The following is a 25,358-nucleotide window of genomic DNA, read 5'->3' as shown; positions in this document are numbered from 1 at the left end:
AATATTTGGATTTTCCACTTTTGTTGTTGAAGCACGTCTCTACAATTGTATGATGTCAAAAAATCTAGTATTTAATTTATCGTGATGAGTGATCGTGTAAAGTGTTGAAAAGTCAAACATTTTGATGTTGTCGATCTGGGAAAAGTTTTCCAATTTCAGGTGTGCTGAAAGTTCTTTAAAATTTCTAGGAATCCACATTTGATTTACACCATTTCCAGCATGTATAGTACATGTAGCATAGTACGTTTGAAGTTCCTCCTAAACAGCTGTTATATTTTTGTGAGGAGCAAAGATAGGGGCTTGATAGAACATTTCTCGGATCAAGGAATGTATCTTTGTTTATAAGAGTTTTGTGAAGTTTAGGAATCAAGTATAGGTACGGTAACTCATATTCATCCGACCCAATGACTGGAATATCAAATGTTTCTAAAACTGAAGCATGGATTTGAAGAATTTCATGTTTTGAAAGGGCAGTTGGAGTAAAGGTACCAAAAGTTGATGGAATGCCAAGTTCGTTAAAAATACAGTTGTAATGATGATCCTTACAAACAAAGACATTGCTGTTACAAGCTTTGTCAGTTGGAACCAAAATATATTCCTCATATAACCTATCTAATTCTTTTATCACTTCTGGTTTACGAAACACAGAATGATAGATGGTTAGTACTTTTGTTTTCATTTGTCTAATGTGGGATTTTAATATTCCTCTTATACTTTCGATACATGCTGCCAATGTATCAAGTTCTTCTTCATCTTCAACCCATCGTCTGGAGTACTCCTAGACAGAGCACGTGATAGAAATGAAGTTATGTCGGCAATTGAAATACCGATGTTCTCTGTATTTAGGACCTTTTAGGATAAGTGATGTGAAGTCCACATTTTCTTCTATAACAATATCACCAATAATGACATGTCTAGCTGCTGGACTATAGTTGAAAGAAGAGTTGAAAAAAGACGAAGAACAAGAACACGTAGATGAATTAAGTATACGATGGTCCATATTTAGGCACTGCAAAGTTTGTTTATAATTGAAAACTTTGGATGCAATAGTAGAATACATTTGTAGGAATTATCAGGTGTAAACTTGAACTTAATATAATTTGGAATACATGACTGAACTCTTTTAGGACGAAGAATATTGCTTACGTTGACGGCATCTTTTCCTCTGTTTGTAAATTTGTGCGTAAGGAACTGGCGGCACGATTTGGAAAGGGTATCATCCATGACCTGTGGTGGTTTAAAGAACCTGTGACTGGCAACATCCATGAACATACAAATCCGAAACAACAATAAACTTGTAAGAACTAAAAGGAAAAACAAAGCACCAAAGACTGCATTCAAATTCGTCTGAGGATCAGAGCTTGTAAGAACTAAATATAAAAACAGAGTGCCAAAGACTGTCAAATTCGTCTACGGATCAGAGCTATGCATGGAGCAAGAGCTTGTTCTGCGTATAGTCAGTTTTTAAATCGAGGTAACTACTGACAAACAAGATGATGGTGCAGGGGTTTCAACAGTCTCGATTGAAGTCAGCATTTCGCAAATCCTATGGTCGTTATAACGATCTAATTTGTCAATACAACCTCGCATTGGATCAAATCCTGTCTGACGTGTTTCATACCGATTGTTAAGCCGTTTTTGGCACACTGATTTTGACTGGGGATAACACCGTTTACCTGATCAGGATATGGGGCTCACGGCGGGTGTGACCGGTCAACAGGGGATGTTTAGTCCTCGTAGGCAACTTATCCCACCTCTGGTGTGTCCAAGGGTCCGTGTTTGCCCAACTATCTATTTTGTATTGTTTATAGGAGTTATGAGATTGATCACTGTTTGTTATCTTCACCTTGCATGGAAGAGATAATCATTAATTTTGAAATAAATTTCGAAATTTTATAACAGCATTAAATATACTGTAACATAACTGAATATCTGTATACACTGAATAACTGAATATACTGAAATATAACTGAACCCCCCCCCTCAACTGTTATTTTCAACATAGCCTCAATACAAAGCACCAAATGTATTTTGCATATTTCATCAATATTACATTTAAAACTTATACGGTACCAGTTTTGAAGCACCAGATGCTCATTTCGACGAATAATGTCTCTTTAGTGATGCTCAACCGAAATGTTTGAAATCCGAAATAACAATAAACTTTTAGAGCTATTTTAGGGAAAACAGAGTGCCAAAACAGTGGAGTCAAATTCGTCTAAGTATAAGAGCTATGCGTGAGGGAGATAATCCTTAATTTTGAAATGAATTTCTAAATTTTTTAACAACAATTAAATATACATTCGTATTTTCAAGCTTAAAATATGTTAAAGGCATGTGATATATGTAAAAATCGAGAAAAGGGGTGAAATTAAATCGAAATTATTTCAATAGAAATTAAATTTATTTAATTTAAATATGTTTGAAAGTTACAACAGACAGTCCTCTTCCAGAAATGGTATGATTCATAGTCAAACATGCAACACATCAAAGGGCAGACAACTCCTAAAAATGAGGAAATTGTCATATTTTTCAGAAATGAAGAACAAGTACATATTGGAAGGGTCAACCCTTACTATAGCAGGCTAGGAAATAATTCCTGTTTATACTACTGTCAAAATAGACCACTAAACATCATCAAGTCATATTATTGAGCGTGGCTTTTAAAATCATATGAGACATTAGGGTTTAGGTATTGGCTTTTTAAAAAAAGTCTTCAAAAAGGTTACCTGCAGTGCACGTTTATATTTTAAGCAAAAATTAAAGTTAAAAAAAATCATGTAGTTAATTACATAATAACAACAGACAATAGCCTTCCAAAATTGATGTGAGTCATAATCAAAGATGCAACACATGGAAGGGCAGAAAAGTCTTAAAAATTGGCATAATGCCAAATTCTCAGAAATGAAGAAAAAGTATATATTGGAAGTGTCAAATCTTCCAAGAGCAGGCTAGGAAATAATTCTTTTTGACACTTATGTCAAAGTAGACTATTAAACATTATTTAAGCATGAAAGATGAAGATAACGAACAGTGATCAATTTCATGACTCCTATAAGCAATACAAAATAGATAGTTGGACAAACACGGACCCCTGGACACACCAGAGGTGAGATCAGGTGCCTAGGAGGAGTAAGCATCCCCTGTCGACCGGTGACATCCGCCGTGAGCCCTATATCCTGATGAGGTAAACGGAGTTATCCGTAGTCAAAATCAGTGTGTCAAAAACGGCCTAAAACTCGGTATGAAACCTATCTAACAGCATTTGACCCAATGATAGGTTGTATTGACGAACTAGATCGTTATAAAGACCATAAAATTTGCGAAATGCTGACTTCTTTGCCAGTAGCTTGCTTCGATTTAAGTATGTTCCCCAAACAAAGTTGAGGAATATATTGTTTTTACTCTGTTTCTTCTTATTATGTTCCCCAAACAAAGTTTGGGAACATATTGTTTTTACTCTGTTTCCTATTAGGGTCTTCCGTCTTCAGCTAACGATATCAAAACATAGGCCTCCGGGTGACATGACTCGCCTGATCAGTCGAATTTGTATCGCAGTAAATAACATTATCAACCTTTTTCTTGAAAAATTTTGACAAGACATATTGAACAAAAGTTGTTTAGTTTCGCAAGCTTTAACTAACCATATCAAGAAATAGGCCTGCTGGTCTCATGGCTCACCTGAACTGTCGGATTTTTATCACAATCAATAACATTTTTGTCCAAAAACGTTTGATTAGACATGTAGAACAAAAGTTGTTCAGTTTTGCAAAATCTTTCGAATAATATAAATAAATGGGCCCACGGGCCCCATGGCTCGCCCAAAGAGTCCGATTATTATCTCAATCAATGACTTTTCGTCAAAAAACTTTTGGTAAGACATATGCAACAAAAGTTGTTCAGTTTTGCAAGACCTTTTGAAGAATATCAAGAAAAAGGTGAACGAACCTCTTGGCTCACCTGAACAGTCTGGTTAGCGTAGTAATCAATAATTTTTCTCGAGAAACTTTTGATAAGACATATAGAACAAGAGTTGTTCAGTTTTGCAAGATCTTTTTAAAAAATATCAAGAAAAAGGCCCAGGGGTCTCATGGTTCGCCTAAACAGTCTGCTAAGTGTCGCAATCAATAACTTCTTTTTCGAGAAAAATACATGTAAAACAAAAGTTGTTCAGTTTTGCATGTATAGCCGTTCTTCATTAATTGAATTATTCCAGTCAAGATATTTTCTCATCAGGAATCGGACGGAAGACTTACTCGTTGCCCGCAACGAGATCGTGTCTAGTTATTATTATTATTATGTCTCCGAACACATAGTGTCGGATACATATTGTTTTTGCTCCATTTCTTATTATGTCTCCGAACACAAAGTGTCGGAGACATACTCCTTTTCTTATTATGTCTCCGAACACAAAGTGTCGGAGACAGATTGTTTTTGCTCCGTTTCTTATTATTATGTCTCCGAATACAAAGTGTCGGAGACATATTGTTTTTGCTCCGTTTCTTATTATTCTTATTTTCTTCTTATTATTATTCCTCTTCTTTCCTGAGAAATTTGTCCGCTCGATTGTATGAAAGTGCTTCGACAGATCCACTTCAAAATTTGTGAACTGATAGGGGGTCATGAGGAGGGGTGCAATCAACTCTCCAAATTTCCAAAATGGCCGTCGTTTCGAAATGGCAACCAAAAACGTCAAAAAGTCAAGGTTGTCGGATTTCGACCAAATTCTATTTCTAGGGTAATTTGGTGACCCCGAGTCCATTTCCACCATCAAATTGTTTTTGAGCCGCCATTTTCAAAATGGCCGCCATGTTCCGAAATATTTGAAAGTGTTAAAATCTCTACAACATTTGGGTTCTGGGGTCAATTGAGCGTCCACAATTCATTTCTAGCATCTGTATTTCCTTCCAATCAATTTTCAAATGTTTCAAAATGGCCGCCATTGAAGAAAATGGCGGCCAAAAATCAAGTCCGTCGGGTTTCAACCTAATTTACTCTCTAGGGTTGATGGAGGATTCTGAGTCCATTTGTGGCATCAAAAAGCATTTCTGACATGGGGAGGTGTTCGGAGACATTTGTGTTGGCATCCCAACACAGTTATAGCTCGTTCTTATTATTATTTTCTTCTTCTTACTTTTCCTCTTCTTTAGTGAGAATTTTGTCCACGTAATTATATAAACGTGCTTCGACTGATCAACTTCAAACTTTGTGACCTGATAGGTGGTCACTAGGAGGGGTGCAATCAACTTTTCTACAACATTTGGGTTCTAGGGTAAATGGAGGGTCCACAGTTCATTTCTAGCATCAGTATTTCCTTCCAATCTATTTTCAAATGTTTCAAAATGGCCGCCATTGAAGAAAATGATGGCCAAAAATCAAGTCCGTCGGATTGCAACCAAATTTCGTTTCTAGGGTTTTTTGAGGATCCTGAGTGCATATCTGGCATCAAAAACCATTTCTTACATGGGGAGGTGTTCGGACACATTTGTGTTGGCATCCCAACACAGTTATAGCTCGTTATTCTTATTATTTTCTTCTTATTATTATTCCTCTTCTTTAGTGAGAAATTTGCCCGCGCGATTTTATGAAAGTGCTTCGACAGAAACACTTCAAACTTTGTGAGCTGATAGGGGGTCATTAGGAGGGGTGCAATCAACTTTTCAAATTTTCAAAATGGCCGCCGTTTCAAAATGGCGGCCAAAAATCGTCAAAAACTCAAGGTTGTCGGATTTCAACCAAATTCTAATTCTAGGGTAATTTGGTGACCCCGAGTCCATTTCCACCATCAATTTTTTTTTGAGCCGCCATCTTCAAAATGGCCACCATATACCGAAATATTTGAAAGTGTTAAAATCTCTACAACATTTGGATTCTGGGGGTCAATAGAGGGTCCTTAGTTCATTTCTAGCATCAGTATTTCCTTCCAATCTATTTTCAAATATTTCAAAATGGCCGCCATTGAAGAAAATGGCGGCCAAAAATCAAGTCCGTCGGATTTCAACCAAATTTCGTTTCTAGGGTTTTTTGAGGATCCTGAGTGCATATCTGGCATCAAAAACCATTTCTGACATGGGGAGGTGTTCGGACACATTTGTGTTGGCATCCTAACACAGTTATAGCTCGTTATTATTCTTTTTCTCCGGTAGTGTTCTCAGAAACTACAAAAGAGATCGATATGAAACTTTCCAGGATGATAGGATAGTGTTTGTAGATGTGCATAATGATAGTCATTTTGTCTGCACGTACATGCACGCGCATGCACGTGCACTGCAATTTTGGTACAAAAAATGGAAAATCAGAATATTAAAGGGATCGATATGAAATCGAAATAGGATGATAGTATATCATTTGTAAATATGAAAAATGATAGTTATTTTGTCTGCACGCGCTTGCATGCGCATGCACGTGCATTACAAAATATGTACACTAACTTTGGAATCAGTCTATTTTTTTGTTGTTCATTGAAGTGGCTTGATATTTATATCATAGGTAGATATTGAGACCCTTAAAGACCCAATTTTAAGTTAACACCCCCAAATTGTAAGCTGCCTGTCAATCAAACATTTATCAATAGATATCAGGTGGAGTGACATCTGCAGACACTGTGCTCTGGAGCTACCTCAGAGAGGTGTTTTAATAACAATAACAGCCAGTACCTACAGGCATTGGTTAGATCTTGAGGAAGCCCAGTATACCTGAGTTTTGATAGCATTGACCTGTCCACAACTGCTATTTTCTTGTAATTCAATTATTTTAAAAAGACCCCTGAACAATGCAATTTCAATATAATTGTAATTTTCTCCCCTCTATGTACATGTATTATAATTGCACAATCAGAAATCAAACAATAATTTGCACAATAATTTCTAAAACTTGCAACTTATTGAAATAATTCATGCCATCAATTTATGATACCTCTATATTTATAACACAAATTATTCATTGAGTCAATGACTGAGAGAAAGAGGGGGTGGGTGTAGAATGAGTGTCAGGTACCCTTAGGAATACAACCATTATTCAAACACTATGACCAGAGAAGCTCTACAGAGGTCCCTGAGACAGGTCCTGTGTATAAAAAAGCATGGACAGTTAGATTTCTACCATGTTCTGTCTCTTTGTATTTCTTTGAGTGCCATGGGATATAGCAATTAACACCTTGGTAGACCCTGGCCACTCCAGGTATATAACATCTGTTTAGATTAGGCTCCACCTACATTTTCACTGATGTACGGTCATGAGATGGGTCTTTAAATGATTTCCATGGTCAAAATTACTAATTTGCACGCGCATGCACGTGTGCTTCTTTTTGATTGGATAATACTAAAACGTTTGTAACTATCTTATTTATGAAGCGAATGAGTTGATATTCACAGTATAGGTAGATAATATGCGTATCTATATATTAGAACAAAGAATGCCAACACACGTGCGCATGCGTGTGCATCGTTTTTCAAATGTTCAATTATTAAAGGATGATAACGATTTTGTTTTTCATCAACTTCTATTGATATTTGGGGTTTAGATGTGTCTTGGTACTCCTTACAAATTGCTGTTGTTAAAATTACTGCTCAGCAAATGCATGCACATGTCACATTAAAATATATTTGCATGTTCATTTTAATTCAGTTTTGTTTTGTCAAATCAAACGTAGCTTTATCCTGCTTGGGACCTCTTTTAAATTGTAAATGCCCCTTTATTAAACCTCAATCTATTGGAGCATAAAAACCGCCAGTCCGTGCTCTCAGTAGGAACTGAGCTGTTCAGCGAGAAGGACACATTGATAGAACACGCTTCAACCAGAATGTTGCCATCAACTGTAGAATAACTTAATTGTAAACACTTTGGCATTGTTGTAAATGTTGCCCGTGTTCGGCTTGTTCTGAGGTGAGTTTTATGTAACGATTTTTATAGAGTATTTTCTTTGTTTAAAGGTTCTAAAGCTTCCATGTATCTTTATTCATACTTTGTGTTTTGTGCTTGTTTCAATACCGGTTTCCTTTTTCAAAAACGTGTTCACTATATAGTCCTGTTTGTAAAGTTACGGCGTGTAGTACTGGCCATAATTGTTTCGCTGTAAGAAACATTGTGTAACTCATATGCATAGAATTGCTAGAGTTTTAGTGTATCTTGTTATAATATGAAGTAACTTATATGTATAACAGTGTATGGTATATATATCCATGGATAATGTAAAGTAAGGTTTCAACCTGAAAACCTGTGTGTATGTGTACGTTTATATAGTTTGACTTTATTGTCGTAGGTGCTACCTTGTAGTGTGTACCAAGTACACGTGTACCAAGTAACCACAGTATCGAAACCAAACACTGGGGAGCATCGACATGTGTGATATCCACGTATGACAGCAGTCATTAGTGTAGTGGATCTGTGTTTAAGCCAGGAACTTTGAGGAACTTTACGCTCAACGCCATAAAACCGGGACCAGAAATTTAAATATTTGTATACCAAATAAATATGTAAATTGTTTTCTGTGACTTTATCATTTTCACATTCTAGCATGGTTATCCGTGACAGCACATGTGCTGAATTCTGATTGGACGATTTTAAAATCGCTAAAACTTCCGTATATTTATACGTGCGCGTGTAATCACGTGCAACGCTTTCTTTCATTTCTTGATACTGTAATGACCATATTGAACGTAATTACAGTCTTAAATAAAATGATATTTTGCTATAGGTTTACAATGATATGACTTCTTAATTGGGGGAGGTTTGGGGAACATATGTAACGGTCCCCGTTACAATTAGAACTAATTATTATTGAGCTTGGCTTTTAAAACTCAGATGAGATATTAGGGTTTCATAAAATGAAAGTTATACATCACGAAATGAATTTCATAGTTACAACTGACAATAGACTTCCAAAAATAGTATTCTTAATCAAACATACAACACACCAAAGGGCAGACAACTTTTAAAAAATGGCAACATGCCAATCTTTCAGAAATGAAGATAAAGAGCAGGCTAGGAAATAATTCGTTATTACAATACTGTAAAAAAAAAACTATTAAACATCATGTGTCTATACATTCAAGTTATTGGACTAAAATTAAATTCATCGCTGAAAAGCCATCATTTGTCGAAATGCGCATCTGGTGCATCAAAATTGGTACCATATAAGTTTTACATTCATACTTCATTCAATGAATTTCATAGTTACAAATGACAATGATCTTTCAAAGGTAACATTAGTCAATATCAAACATACAAGACAATATAATACAAAGAATAGAAATGGCCGCATTGCTCAAAGATATGTTATCTACGATCATAGAGACAGCAAAACAAAGATACTGGAAAAATGACATATCAAAATAAGAATGACATATCAAATTTTGGATTTTTCAAACAAACAGAAGCACTTTTAAAATGCCATATGAATATCTTCAATGTTTTTGTAACATCTATATAGAACAAAGTCTGAAAAATGGTAAAGATCCAAGTTTAAGTTAACACCCCCAAATGGTAAGCCAGCTGTCATTCAAGCATTTAAAAATAGATCTTAAGTGGAAAGACATTTGCAGAGACTGCGGTCTGGAGCTACCCAAGTGAGGTGTTTTGATAGCAATAACAGTCAATCAATACGTACATTATTTAGATATTGAGGAAGCCCAGTATACCAGAGTTTTGATAGCATTGACCTGTCCACAACTGCTATTTTTTCGTAATTATTTTTTTAACAATGTAATTTTAATATACATTTGTAATTGTATTCTTTTCTCCTGTATAATTATATATTTATTTCAGCTATTGTATTTTATATCATTTGATTGTACGGCGTGGAACTTTTTCCATGCACATCATGTTTTAGATTGTAATAATTTTACTTCACATTATTGATGTCTTTTTAGCATTGTTTTGATATTATCTGTCTTAATGCTAATATAATCTACTTTTAAAGCATGTTGTATCATTTTTATTGTGTGCAGTGCTTTAGAGTGGTTATTTATAGTCATATAAGGCGGTATATATATAAATACATATTATTATTATTATATACATGTATTATAATTACTCAATCAGAAATCAAACAATACTTGCACATTAATTTCTAAAACTTGTAACTTACTGAAATAATTTGTATTATCAGTTTATCATAGCGCTACAGTGTATATTTATAAAAGAAATAATTTATTCAATCAATGAATGAGAGTAAGAGAGAGAGAGAAAATGGGGTGGGTGGGTGTAAATTGTGTGTCAGCTAGAGATACAACAATTATATAAACACTATCACCACAAACACTCTACACACGCCCCTGAAATATGTCCTGTGTGTATCAAAAGTATACATAACACCCTGATCTTTTGGCCAGGTAAATTTCAGGTAAATAACAATGATCATAGATGAGCTCCACCCACATCCAGTGATCCGTTAAGAAACCGTACGGTATTATTTTTGGGTCTTTAAGTAAAAGCTGTGAGATGAGTTGGTTACCCAAAGTAGGTAGCAGGCTTAAAATTGTTTAAGTTCAACTACATATAATTTTTTTTCGAAAAATGAAAAGTGAAAAAGCAGTGGTACATTTGTAGACAAAACATTCAGATACTTTTCATAGTCACTCTCATTTTTGGAGTTCCCAATCAGAATGTGATCCTTCAGTAAACTCAGTTGAAAGGATAGATTGGGTGGTACATGTAGTGCTATCCTGAGAGAAATCCTGTGTCACATAATCTGCAAAAGAGAGGACGAAGATAATATACCACAATACAAGTTATGAATAATTCTAGAGAGAAAACAGACACATAATGAAAAATCCCTGGTGCTACTACTAATAGATCTTTAAAGATATATATTGCATATACAAAGGGAAAGAATACTGGGATTTCTATGATCTGCAAATATTTTTTCTATATCTGAGGTAAAACTTTTATCAATATTTTCCTGAATGTTGACTTTGATTTCTCCATCAGGGTAGCCTTGGTTGAGGTTAATGAATCACTGCTTACATGGGCCGAAATGGAGACAAAATGAGACAATAATGCAAGTGTGATCTCCAATTGCCGGGGGGATTCACAAATTACCAATGTTATGAATGGAGTTTCTCCAAACTTTCTACAATTGAAGGGGAAAATGTTTTACATGCAAAAGGGGTAACAGTAGTTAAAAGAACCTTGATAATGATATATACCAATCACTATATATTCACGAATGACGTCAGACATACATTACATATCTAAGATATACAACACATTCTATGCAGTTGAAGTTCTTCAACAATAAAATTACCAGTCAGAAATTACAGTTGATACCGTAATTAATCATTCATAAAAATATAGCTTATTCAGACTCTGTTATAATTTGTAATTTGCGTCTCTCGCCTGGTTCCATGAATGAGGGTTTGTTCTGCGTATGATCGGTTTTTGGATCGAGGCGGGCTGCTGGCAGACGGGTTGATGGTGCGGGTGTTCCGGCGGTCTCATTTGGAGTCAGCCTTTCTCGGGTGCTGTGGTCGTTGTGGCGATCTGGTTTGCCAATGCAACCTGTCATTCGGTAAAATGCTGTCTGACGTGTTTCATGCCGATTGTTAGGCCGCTCTTGGCACACTGATTTTGACTACGGATAACTCCTTTTGTCTGATTAGGATACGGGGCTCACAGCGGATGTGACCGATCGACAGGGGATGCTTACTCCTTCTGGGCACCTGATTCCACCTCTGACACCTCTGGTGTGTCCAGGATCCGTGTTTGCCCAACTCTGTTTTGTATTGCTTGCTGGAGTTGTGAGATTGATCACTGTTCGTTATATTCGCCTCTCGTTATGAATTATATGATGTCACATCAAGCATGCAATCACAATTATCAATCCTAACTCACTGACAGAAGTAAATTTATGTGAAGTGGTACAAGTTGTACATGGTTTTCAATATGCTTTGCATGTACATGTAATATAAAATATTACAATTTGAATGGCCTTGTCTTGTATCTTTGTGGTGACTTTTCAGTGAACTGCTAGGATTTTGTTTCTTATTTTGCATTGTACCCAGTTGCATTAAAAAAAAGTAGATAATGAAATTCTTCGATATTTTGAAAATAAAATATAATTGAGTAAATTTAGTGATAAACGCAATGCAATATAAATCCTGGAAATAATTATAATTGAATTGAACATATTATATTGACATTGAAACAATGGTGAGGACTATTGAATGACTGACGTAGACTGGTAAAATATAATTCTCAAAATGTTGTAATAAAAGTGATGTATGATAAGAGGAAAACAAATATATGCTATGTGATGTAAGGATATCAAATATGAAGACCTAACAAAAATGCCAAAATTGTTAGATTTTTAAATTAAAATTAGACTTTTGTAGAAATCACACATAGCAACCAAAATATCGTTGGTGTTTTCTATGCGAGTATCTCCATTAACTTTCAATTCTTTTATAACACTTTGTTTCTGCCTACTTTTCTTTAAAATTAGAATTTAGAAAGAATTTTGAATATTTTTTGCCTTCCAGCATTCATTTTGATCGTGACATCATGAAGGCACCTTTACATTTTTGTCATATAATTCATCTCATTCTGATTACGTTTTTTATTCATATTGATACTTTAAGATTCAAGCTCTTCTATTTCATTTATCGCTTTTTATATTGATTTAATATGACTTTTTGTATTTAGATTTGATCGAAACCTGAATAGAAAAATCCCGGGATTTTATTTCGAATGTTTCCTACTAATCTACTGGGTCTAATTCTTCATTATGTATCTCATAATAACTTCATGCATTTCTTAGTTTAAATCATTTAAATGGGAGTTATAAAGTTTCCAATATCCATTTCCTCTTTTATTTGCGTCTATTGTAAACGTAATTTTTAATGACCTATGGTCAAACATTCTTTTCCCAATTTTGTACCTGTAATTCTTCGTATGATTATATTGCTTAAATCAAATGTAAAGTTTCTATTCAGAAATATATAATCGATTCTACTATTAGGATATCCTCTGAATTACACCATGTATGACATTTAAACGTTGGATTTGCTGATTGTTAAGTATCATACAAATCAAATGAACAATCTTTTTATGCTTTGATGTACTTTAGTCATGAAAGTTATCTGTGTAACAGTTAAAATCCCCGCATATTATGATATTGTCTGTTATACCTTACTGATATATTCAGATCATGATATTTGTCATATGACCTTGACAATCAATTTTTGAAGCTATATATTTTTAATTAGCAAAATAAGACATAGGTTGTTTCTTTTTAATATGTTACACATAAAGGGAATAATCAAATAATATATAACTTTCATAGATGTAAATTGTCGTGTTTCCTGTAAATTATGTCATAAAATGGCTTAAAATTGATGTTTTTCAAAAATAGTCAAATTCACAAAACATTGATTTTTCAACTTCGGGAACAATAGGAAATCTAATATTGATTTATTGATGTTTTATTATGCATTTGTTATGAATGGCATAATCTTTAAGTAAGCAAATAAGAATTTTGCTCACCAGTAGAATTAATTTACTTATATTTAATAAAAACAAAAACAACAGGTCAATCGAGCATTTTAAGCATTTGCAAGGCGTTCTTGGTACCATGGCAATTACAAATTTTGGTACCAAATTGTATGAGAGTGTATCAAATAATCACTACATGTATATGCCAAATGTCAGCAAAATCGACGAAGGTACCTATCCATCCCTATATTGAAGATGTTGATGCTTACAGACAATGGCTCTTAAAACAGTTGAGAGACATGATCACCATATCCCGGCTATAAGAAAACATTGTTACATGAATATTGGAATTCCAGGATACAAAAGCTTTTACAGTTAAATTATTTGTTTGCCGTTAACATACATATTCAATAAAATATCTATTGATATATTCAACTTTGGTATATCCAGAGGTCCATGTTTGTCCAACTCTCTCTATTGTATTCCTTAAAGGAGTTACGAGATTCTTATTAGGCAGAATGTATTCAAACGTTTCTTCATGGGAAGACAAAATCTCTTGCTGTGACTAAGTATGAAAGATATGTCGAAGACACGGTGGAATTTCCTTTTAGTTCAATCTAGCTATCCCAGTTAACTTTCTAAACACCTGTAATTCTAGATATCGAGTAAAGGTTCTTATTATGACGCACTTAAAATGTCCATACTGCATTCAGTCCATTTACAAGATAATCTTTGAAAACAATATACCGATAGTATTCATGCATTCTTCATATAAAATGTATTTAGAATTGTTTCTTCTGTTCCGACATTTTCAAAAAATAAAAATGGCGTATCACAATTCCCTTCTCTGTCGTTGGAAACTGTTTAGGATGCTTAAAATTCTGGCGGCTGATTCGATGCGACGGCTTATAATGGATATCGCTTGTGGAAGTGGACACTTTTCTTGTGAAATTGTATATTCACAACCCAAACCATTGAGTTAAGCTATTTTGGTTACCATGATGAGAAGTTGAATTGCAGTCTCTACTTGTGTAAATATATTGTGCAACATAACTACGACTGTTTCGTTAGGATTATAAATTGAAAAGTATTTTAGGAGAAAGTAAACGGAAAAGTTTCCAACATCAAATACACTAACTTACAACTCGAGCGACAGCTTGGAGAAGGTGCTTAGACCCCATAAGAAAACCACATATAAATCAAATTAATTTCTTGAACATTTGATGTGTTTTACAATAACCAAACAGAATAGGGTGTTCATACATTGTAAATATTAGTACTTTATGGGTAATTTGGCATACGTATTTGTTCGAAAACCGGCAATTTGACAGGTGTGATTAAAGGGGTAATTTCATTTACGTATTTGTTTTCAAACAATTCTGCTTGTTACAGTGTATATAAAGACGTGATATTTTCTCTCGATATCATTGAGACTCACAGGAGGGATATTCGATATGGTTCCTATAAGGGTGTTACTGTTGTTCGCAATACCACTAATTGGTATTTTTCTGCAAAGTAAATATCAACCTATCATTACTGTACATTCCTAATTATACGCGAGGAATTTATTATTGCGTAGTTTCGCGAGAAACATCACTTTGGAAAAAAAGATATTTTTCGCTTTTATTTTCATATTGCTAAAATACATGCAAAAACACTTGATCAACAGAGAACTTGCGTATTGATTTTCTCGCGATTCGACGTCCATGACTGATTTCGCGATGACAAATGCTCGCGTAAAATAATGAATCTACAGTATCTATCTGTTCAACTGTAATATCTATCATATTATTTTCATTTATATTTATTGATAGTTGTGACTCACAAAACTTATCATTTCAGAATCATCCAGCAAGAGCATTGACGAAAGTAATCATCATCTCGAAAGTTCCTTAGACCTCAGTGAGTAACTTCACATGCGTATGAAATTAATAGCATTAGATATCTAACACCTTTTATAATCACTGTTTTCTACTGCGGGGTAGACCCTTATACCCAATAGAGCTAAAGGTCTCACGCTGGGTGTTGCCGATTGAAAGGGGGTGTTTACTCCTCCTAGTTACTCGATCCCACTTTCGGTATGTCTAAGGTTCCATATTTGTACAGCACTTAATTTTGTTTTTCTTATACAAGTTATATTTCTAAACCAATTGAATGCAATAGAGCTTGTTTTCCATATGATCACTTAGTGAATCGAGGCAGGCTAGTGAGAAACAAATTGATGTTACATGGATTTCCACAGTCCCGCTTAAACTTAATGTTTCACAAATTCTATGACCGTTATAACGACCTAGTTTACCAATACAACAGGTTTATCGAGGTGCTTACTCCTACTAGGCACATCATCACACCTTTTGTGTATCCAGGGGTCCGTGTTTGCCCGACTATGTATTTTGCAATGCTTGTAGCAGTTATAAGATTGATCACTGTTCGTTATCTTTACATTTCAGTAGTATTGTACCTTGAAAATTAACAAAGCTGCTATTTCATATCTATATGGAAATATTCCATTATCACCTGCATGTAAATCAATGACAGGATGTATTTGCAAACTAGATTGTTATTACGACCATATATTTTGCGAAATGCTGACTTTAAATAAAACTGTTGGAATTCCTGCACCATCAACTTATTTATCAGTAGCCTGCTTCTTCAACAAAAACGGAAAACGCAAATATCCATATGTATTGATTCCTCATCTAAAAATTGCTTTGTTAAAAACTACTCTGATTCCACGCACAAGTACCCTGAAATTGAAATTGAAATGAGTTCCTCATTGACAATATCTTCGTAGTCTTTGATGATCAGGTCTTCCTAGAATCTGTTGGAATAATTATGGGCACGAATTATGGTCCTTTGCTAGCTGACCTGTTTTTATATTCATATGAAGCAGAGTGTACAATGTATTTAAAGACTTCTACGTGAGAAAAGAAATACCTTCCTGTGGTAGATACACCGACAAAGTTTTATCTGTTAACAATGGCAATATTCATTCATGTCAATTCGATATATCCTTGTGAATTGAAAATAACTGACAACACAGAGTCATCCACTTCGGGTTCATACTTAGATATGTTATTGAAAATAAATATTAATGGTAAGTGAACAACTCAACTTTATGATAAACGGGTTGATTTCAGCTTCTCCATCATCAACTTTCTATATTTATGGAGCTATAACCCAATACCATCTGTACTTGATGTTTATATTTCTCAATTGATTCAATACGCACGAACGTGTTCTGCAAATGATCAGGTCTAAAAATAAAAATGAAAACAAGTTGATGGTGCAGGTGTTCCGACAGTCTCGTTCACATTAAGCATTTTGTAAATTCGATGGTTGTTATAACGATCTAGTTTGCCAATACGACCTATCATTGGGTCTAATGCTGTCTGACGTAATTTATGGCAATTGTTAGGCCGTTCTTGGCACACTGAATTTGACTACGAATAACTCCGTTTACCTGATCAAGATAAAGGACTCACAGCGGGTTAACAGAGGATAAAACCGGTCGACGGGGGATGCTTACTTCTCCACGACACCTGATCCCACCTCTGGTATATCCAGGGGTCCGTGTTTGCCCAACTTTCTCTTTTGTATTGTTTATAGGTGTTATGAGATTGATTCGTTATCTTTAACTTTCAATAAGCAACTGTCTATAATGCCATACCATAATAATTCATACCAATTGTTTGGGCGTTCTTGGCACATTGATATTGATTAAAGATAACCTCGTTTACCTGATCAAGATATAGGACTCAAGGCGACTGTACCCGGTCGACAGGGATGCTTACTCCTCCTAGGCACCTGGTCACACCTTTGATGTGTCCAGGGGTCTGTGTTTCCACAATCGTCTATTTTGTATTGCTTGTAAAAGTTATGAGATTGATCACTGCTCGTCATCTCCAACTTACATCAAAACGTGTAGTTATTATTTCATTATGAGGAAAGGTCATGTAAAGTGTTGAAAAGTCATACGTTTTGATGTTGTTGATTTGAGAAAAGAATTGTTTAGCGTCCACATTTGATTACCATCACTTCTGGCATCTGTAGTCACACAGTACGTTTCAAGTTTCTCTTTCACGGGTGGTCATATTTTCGTGAGGTGTATCATTTACTGGATCCAACAATGTATCTTTATTTGTAAGGATTTTCATGAAGTGTAGGAATGCAGTATAGGTACGGTAACTCATATTCATCCGACCCATTGATTGGGGTATTACATGTGTCCAAGCCAGAAGCATGGTTTTGAAGAATTTTATTTTTTGAAAGGGCAGTAAAATTATAAGTACGATTGCCAAAAGTAGAATTGATCCCAATTCCATTTAATATGCAATTGTAAAAACGAGCCATACAAGCAAATACAATGTTGTTACAAGAAGGATAGATTGTACATACTTTTGTTTTGATGTGTCGTGTGTAATAACAACCCATGCATCCAATTTTTATTTCAAATTCTAAAAACACATTTGCAATGTTTACTGGGTATATATAAAAGGCGATTAAAACAGATTTAGAAAATATTTAAATATGACAATCTCACTTTTGCATTATTTTTTTTTCATTTAAATCCAGTGAATTTTACATTTGAATACAAAAACTAGAATTAGATGACGATGCCATAACTGACCCAACGGTATGAAATTTTAAAGTACCAAATTCTGAAAACTAATAATAAAACTCGCCACATAATTATAAAATTCCATCTCAATATTTTGTTTCAGATGGGAGGAATATGCTGATTCGAACCAGGCGAGATATAGACAGTGCAATTGCAGGTATTAAAGTGCCTAAATGATTTTGTATGTATTGCAGATGAAATTATCTCTAAGATGGTATGTTACGAATAATAATTATAACTTTTTTCACATTTTTGTTAAAGATATGACAGAATCTGAACGTGCAGTGGGCGATTCTGCGCTATCAAATGAGGGTAAGTGTTTGAAATCATTTAAGCATCAATGTTTTTATTTAAGATTACTTGTTTGAATATATTTTTCATTAAGAAAATATATAACATGACGGCATGAACTGTGAAGTTTAAGGAAAGCTGATGGATGCTAGTTAGCGTTTCATAAAACGGATACAGGGTATGAAACCTTACGGTTTAAACAACCATGTTCAAATATGAAGTTTATTTCTTACATTTCTTTATTTTTGTTGAATTTGCAGTCATCATCAAATGCGTACTATATTTTACAATCAGTATTGTATTCTTACGCGGATTATTTACAATTGCGGCTCATTCATAAGGTAATAGCTACCAATTCGATTTGTAAAGCTATCAATTGCAAAAACATTGAAATTACATATTGAAAATATACGTGGTAGTGATACATTAAGAGACATTATTTGTCGAAATGCGCATCTGGTGCATCAAAATAGGTACCGTATACGTTTTACATTATGACCCCTGTTTCGAGGCCTCTGCTGCTGGACTGTTAGTCCCCGAGGGTCTTTACAGCCCAGTACCTAAGTATTTCGTTTCTAGCTTGAAAATACGGATGTATATTCAATTGCTGTTATAAAATTTAGAAATTCATTTCAAAATTAAGAATTATCTCCCTCACGCATAGCTCTTATCCTTTGACGAATTTGCGCATCTGGTGCATCAAAATTGGTACCGTATACGTTTTACATTATGACCCCTGTTTCGAGGACTCTGCTGCTGGACTGTTAGTCCCCGAGGGTCTCTACAGCCCAGTACCTAAGTACTTCGTTACTAGCTTGAAAATACGGATGTATATTTAATTGCTGTTATAAAATTTAAAAATTCATTTCAAAATTAAGAATTATCTCCCTCACGCATAGCTCTTATCCTTAGACGAATTTGACTCCACTTTTTTGGCACACTGTTTTCTCCTATAATAGCTCTAAAAATTCATTGTTATTTCGGATTTCAAACATTTCGGTTTAGCATCTCTGAAGAGGCATCATTTGTTGAAATGCGCATTTGGTGCATCAAAATTGGTACCGTATAAGTTTTACATTAACATATATTCTGTCGCTTTTTCGAAGTTCTTAATCATATTAGTGTAGAATACTGAACAATCTTTATCTCAATATAACTATATTATTGTAGAATACTTGATTGCATTCTAATTATATTAGTGTAGACTACTATATATCATTATAATTATATTCGTGTATATTACTGAACAATCAGTATCTCATTTTGTTATATTCGTGTAGATTACTTTATTTCTTTATAATTAAACTAGTGTAGAATACTGAACAATCTATATCTCATTATAATTATATCAGTGTAGAATACCGAATAACCAGTATCTCATAATGATTATAGTAATGTAGAATACTGATCAATCAGTATCTCATTACAGTTATATTAGCGTAGTAGACTGAGGAATCAACATCTCATTATGATTATGTTATTATAGAACACTAAACAATCACTAACTTCTTTTGATCATTGATTGAAAAGATCAATAAAAATTGTGAATTATTCATCAGATGAAATAGAAAAACGTTTGGGTCGACGTAAAAGAAAACGCCGCCAAAGGATCTTCGGTGTCGGACGTATTCTGGGGGCAGTACGAAAAGGTAACTACAAAGCTTGACCTGATGAATATAATGGCATTTCCGTATCTGAATATTTGTTTATGTCCATGTGTACTCCAATTTCCTTCGTATGAAATCCAAATGCAATTTATTTATCGTTAAATATATACAATTAGTACTCACAACTCCTCATCTCTTGGGGCAGATTGGCTTTCGGTTCCTATCTCCGTTTTTGAACATAGTATGTGTTATTAATTGTCACATCGATCTGTCTTGATAACAAATAAGTACACTGTATATATGTGTATGTTCAAGTAACATAAAATATCCCTCCTGCACCAACAGGAACTGTTTTAATTCTATTTCCCCATTATGAAATGTTGCGGTGAAAGCTAACGCTCGTGGGCCATTTATCTATGCATTTATTCGGGCATCTTTTCAAGAACAATTACCCGGTAATCGATCATTTACTCCAATATGAGGGATTTGGTTCATCTTTGTCCGTTAAGCATTGATCAATGTATAGAAAAGTCAGATATTTTTTTTATGAAATATAGCCTCTTTTCACTGAATTGTACAATCTCTGAAAGTGTTTGGTGCACGATTTCGTCATCAACAGTTGTTTTCGAAAATGGGTGTGAAATGGCACATATTTTTTTATCAAGTAGAATGCTCACGCCATACACTTGATGATCACCGTTTACATTTTGAATCACTGATATTTTATCATTTTTGGTGAATACTAACTCTATAAATTCGCTGTTTTCTATTGTTTTGCATTGATCCAAGTAAAACAATGACACAAGCCAGTGTTATATAGTTATATTGAAATACCTGAAGTGTCACTGCTGCTTATTAATACCAGAACTGAACAATAACACGCAAGTACAATTTTGTTTTCTGATGGAAACGTTTACTATTTTTACTCATCGCAATATTGAAAGAAGTATTTACTATGTACAGGTTTACGTATAGGACAATCTCTCACTAATCTGATTGGGGGTTCGAGACACTGATAGGAACGATGAAGACAATGGGCGAGGATGAATATTAGGACGAAGATGCCTAAAATGTATGCACAGCAAATTAAACCAAATAAAAAAAATATAAATTGCTTTTATTGTTGTCACAAACTTTGAGAAAAGATTCTGGTAATGAACAAAACATTTAGTAATGACATTTGTTTCCTTCTACAAAAAAAATTCAATAGAGACAATCATTTTCCTAGTTTTCAGCTATCAGTATGGTAAACAAGAAGTCTATAAACTTCATTACTCTCCAGAGCAGTTGTACGTTCCCATGTAACGCCTCAAATTTTACATGTGTCCCCTACCTTACCGCAGGATTCCAGGTACGAATAAAACGTGAATGTACGCTAACAAAAGGTTATTGTGTGTTAGCATTTTCTACCGCTTTATCTTGTGAATTTAAAAAGAGAATTTAAAAATCAAACTTTCTTCAGATGTACACGAAATGGGGATTCCAGCACACTTCTCAAATCCTTTAACACAGTTTACAACAAAATACCTTAAAACCACCTTTTCTCCCTTGGTTCCAAGAATAATATCCAATTTGAGCCACTTTTGAAATGATTAAACAGATTAAAATAAAAAGTCGCTTATACACAATGTGGTAGATATGGGTACTTTGTTATCAAATTGAATGCTCCTTTATTAGCTGGCCTGTTCTTTCTATTCTTACCAGGCAGAATGTATTCTATAGGCATATGAATGAAAATTATTATTGTTGATAGATGAAACGTCATCGACATATCGATATGTCAAGTTGAAGGCCACAGTGAGAATGTTTTTCTCCTGTAGAAGCTTTTGAATAAATCTTGTGTCGTAAGAAAATAAAAGGAACACAATTCATTCCAACGAACATTTGAAAAATCTTAACCCTAAAGACCACAAATGTATTATCAATAAGGAACTCCAGCATCTTTTTGATATCAACTCCAGTGTGTTTGGCCTAAATTAGAATGGTGTTTATCAAGGTAATTTTTTTGAATGACTGATCACTAGATATGAATATTTTCGTTTTACATTTTAGTTGAAGACGCAACATTCTATGATGTCAAAAATATTTATCTATTTGATGTAATAATCAATTCGTTAAACGCCTGGTGAACGCAATTTAAGTCACGGCTCTGTCACATATAAAGTCAAAACGGAGTTTGTGAGTCATGGTAAGCGTTTACACAAGAGAAAAGACTATCTTTGTTAGGGCCGTGATCGACATGCATAGGTAGAAAAATATTCCGTAATTCATTCACATCTATATAAGAAAGATGAAATTCTCAGTTGGGACATACAATCCAGACACGTATCTTCGTATTTCAAAGGGAAGGGGAAGACAACCGAAATATAAATACATGTATGAAGTTGACTTCTAAAAAGTTCATGACAAGCAAAATGTAAAAAAAAAAAAATCTTTAAACATGTCCAGTCTTTATTGTTTTCAACCGTAGGGGCAGTGGCGGGGGTTTAGGTTAGAGTTTTTTTTCTTTAATTGCCTTAAAAATCACATTCTTCATTTTCTTATATCATTAGGGGAGGGGGAATATTTTTGCTATTTATGTTCATATTTCGCTAAATGGTATATATTCCTGACTTTGAAGCCTATATCCTTCCCTTTGACTGCTACAGCTAAAATAAATGATGCGTGGTAGAGGTCAGTCATCCAATAATTTTTTCATTTGTATTACAAAGTAACAAATAAAGATCATTGTCGAAAAAGGGAGCACCCCCCTGCACCCTGATTCTACGTGCCCAGGAATGAACAAACCAAACTCGTACCTTCAAAGAATTTACAACATGATTGCTAGAGCCACAAAATCAGAATGGTTTTCTTGAATGTAATTGGTTAGATCAACCCTATGATGTCATTGCCCACTACTATCATTAAGAATTCAAAGCTTGTCTTTGCAAAAATAGACTGGAATGTAAATCCATCAACTGTATTTATTATTTCCTGAATGATCGTTGTTCTTTCCGAAATTGTCTACCTAAATAGCGAGACGCTAATTGTGACTTTGCAATGTAAGCGTGCACAAAGGATAATTAATAGAAAATGCATCATTGTAGAGTTGAAGACCACAGTAAGACATATTGTATTCCGATGTAAAAGCTTTTTTTTCTCATGTAAAACTCTCACTAAATATGCCTTGCATGAATATAAAAACAGGTCAGCAGTGAAAGGAGCGCAATTCATTCCCATAGCAATTCCATCAGGGCCCGGTTAACTTTAACACATTATTAACTCGGTGTTAACTTCTGTGTTAAAGTTAACCATGTGATTAACTGATTTTCAAAATGCGAGTCTGCGTTAACACTGTGTTAACTTTAATCCACCTTCAGTACTTGTCTTAAGTCTTAACACAGTGGTTAAAAATGGCCGCCAACTTCATTTTCTGTCTGCCTCAGACCAAAAATCATGACAATTTCAAAGGTTCAGACATTCTGAGGTGTGTATTGATGCTGACCTGTGATGGTGTGATGTTTATGTTGTCATAAATAGATATATTCGTCAAATTTAATGAAATTTACCTAAGGGGAACAGCTAATGGAAAAAACTAGTACAGTTGGATGATGGTGTTACACTTTTCTGTCAGTGGCAATATATTGCACGCATCTATAGATACTTTCGGCATACACTTTCAATGGGGGTAGGAGGGTTGTCAATAAAACTCGTATTATATTAAGCCGTTCTTCGCACACTGATTTTGACTGGGGATAACTCCGTTTACCTGATCAGGATATAGGGCTCACGGCGGGTGTGACCGGTCAACAGGGGATGCTTACTCCTCCTAGGCACCTGATCCCACCTCTGGTGTGTCCAGGGGTCCGTGTTTGCCCAACTATCTATTTTGTATTGCTTGTAGGAGTTATGAGATTGTTCCATGTTCGTTATCTTCACCTTGCATTCAATTATATGAAATCCTGCAACATGCTTAATTTTACCTATTTTTTGGCTTCCAAATGTCAAAGTGCATGCAGGCCCTTAGGTCATGATAATCTCCATTGAAACACCAACTTTAAAAACACTATCGTCTGCACTGGCCTTGACCGTTTGAAAATCCCTTGTATTATTTAAAACTGATTCAAATGAAAATGTGCATACATGAAACGTACATACATGTACTTTCTTTTTTAAGGCTATCTAATATGAACAATAATCAATTCAGGCTAATACAGAATAGTTGTTAACACAAACTTAGGAAAAAGAGTTTTTCATTGTTGATATTCCAGATTAATCTCTCTTAGTAGAAATGGAGTGGTGGGTCAAGTGTTATGTTTAAAATAAAAAGAATATCAAAATAGATAAATGCATAAAAAGAACATATTTCAGATTTCAATCATTTCGGTTGAGCATCACTGAAGAGACATAATTTGTCGAAATGCGCATCTGGTGCATCAAAATTGGTACCGTATAAGTTTTACATATAGAATGCGATAGACATGTATGTGAACAGACAATCATCAGTTAAATTAATTTATCATTTTCTTCATTAATATTTTTAACTGTTTTGGGGAAAATAAGACTAAGAGTATATATAAAAAAGGGAAAGTTAGATATTTAGAATTTTTTATAAGCTAGCATCGTCGTTAAACCCTTCCCATAAATTGTGTCCAATTATGAATCAAACTATATAGAAAACCATATGTTTTATTTCCTAGTTCAAAACATGTAGCACCCCACCCCCATTTACTGTTATTTTTACATACAAAGTCTGACACCCCCCTTCCCCGCTTTTTCATATTATAGCACCAGTGATTGGTAGCTGAAATGTAAGCTTGAACTGAACCCGTATATTTTACTGATAAAGCATGAAACTGACCCCCTCCCCTATCACGCAACTTAGAATCTTAGGTTCGGCCCATACAGAACACCTCATTTTAGGGGTGTGTGTATACATTATTTTGTTTTGGCTTGTCAAGTATTTTCAGACAATTGTGAAGTCAACTTGTCCAACTCCCTATAAACCCCTACTTTGATAAACTATTCAATGAGCCTGCTTTCTACAACATATATGTAAGCACCGTTGTTCTCAACTTGGCTTCTAAAGACCTACTATATATATCATTATATAATGCTCTAATACCTCTATGATTATTCAAATTGAATAGACTAATGAATGCATTTATACAAGTATAAGTTCATGGCTCACAGTCACTGTCATGTATTTCGAAACTAACCAATACATGAACATTTCAGCAGCTATCTCCAACAAACAAGACTTTTATTTACTCCTGCATTCTTATTGTTTACATAGGAAGTACATGTGCATTATGGATAATTCAATGATTAGCAAGTGGTTAACTCGGTTAACGCAGTGTTAACTAACCAATGTGTTAAATTGCTTTCGAAAAACATAATTTAACCATTGTGACAGCTAATCACTTGGT

The 25,358-nt window shown here is 34.5% G+C and overlaps 1 protein-coding gene across 1 annotated transcript; it reads left to right on the top strand.

The window, feature by feature from the left end:
- Window positions 1–14,877: 14,877 nt before the first annotated feature.
- Window positions 14,878–21,039, top strand: LOC130054790 (uncharacterized). Its single transcript, XM_056165579.1, has 6 exons — window positions 14,878–14,946; window positions 15,274–15,333; window positions 18,156–18,209; window positions 18,314–18,364; window positions 19,903–19,992; window positions 20,914–21,039. Exons 1-6 carry the CDS (start codon window positions 14,886–14,888, stop codon window positions 20,964–20,966), a joined length of 369 nt encoding a protein of 122 aa, XP_056021554.1. The 5' UTR covers window positions 14,878–14,885; the 3' UTR covers window positions 20,967–21,039.
- The last annotated feature ends 4,319 nt before the right edge of the window (window positions 21,040–25,358 follow it).

Source organism: Ostrea edulis, chromosome 5 (assembly GCF_947568905.1).
Source record: "Ostrea edulis chromosome 5, xbOstEdul1.1, whole genome shotgun sequence".
Classification (NCBI taxonomy): Eukaryota; Metazoa; Mollusca; class Bivalvia; order Ostreida; family Ostreidae; genus Ostrea; species Ostrea edulis.
The sequence above is the reverse complement of the archived record's forward strand: the minus strand, read 5'-3'. Positions and strand labels throughout refer to the sequence as shown.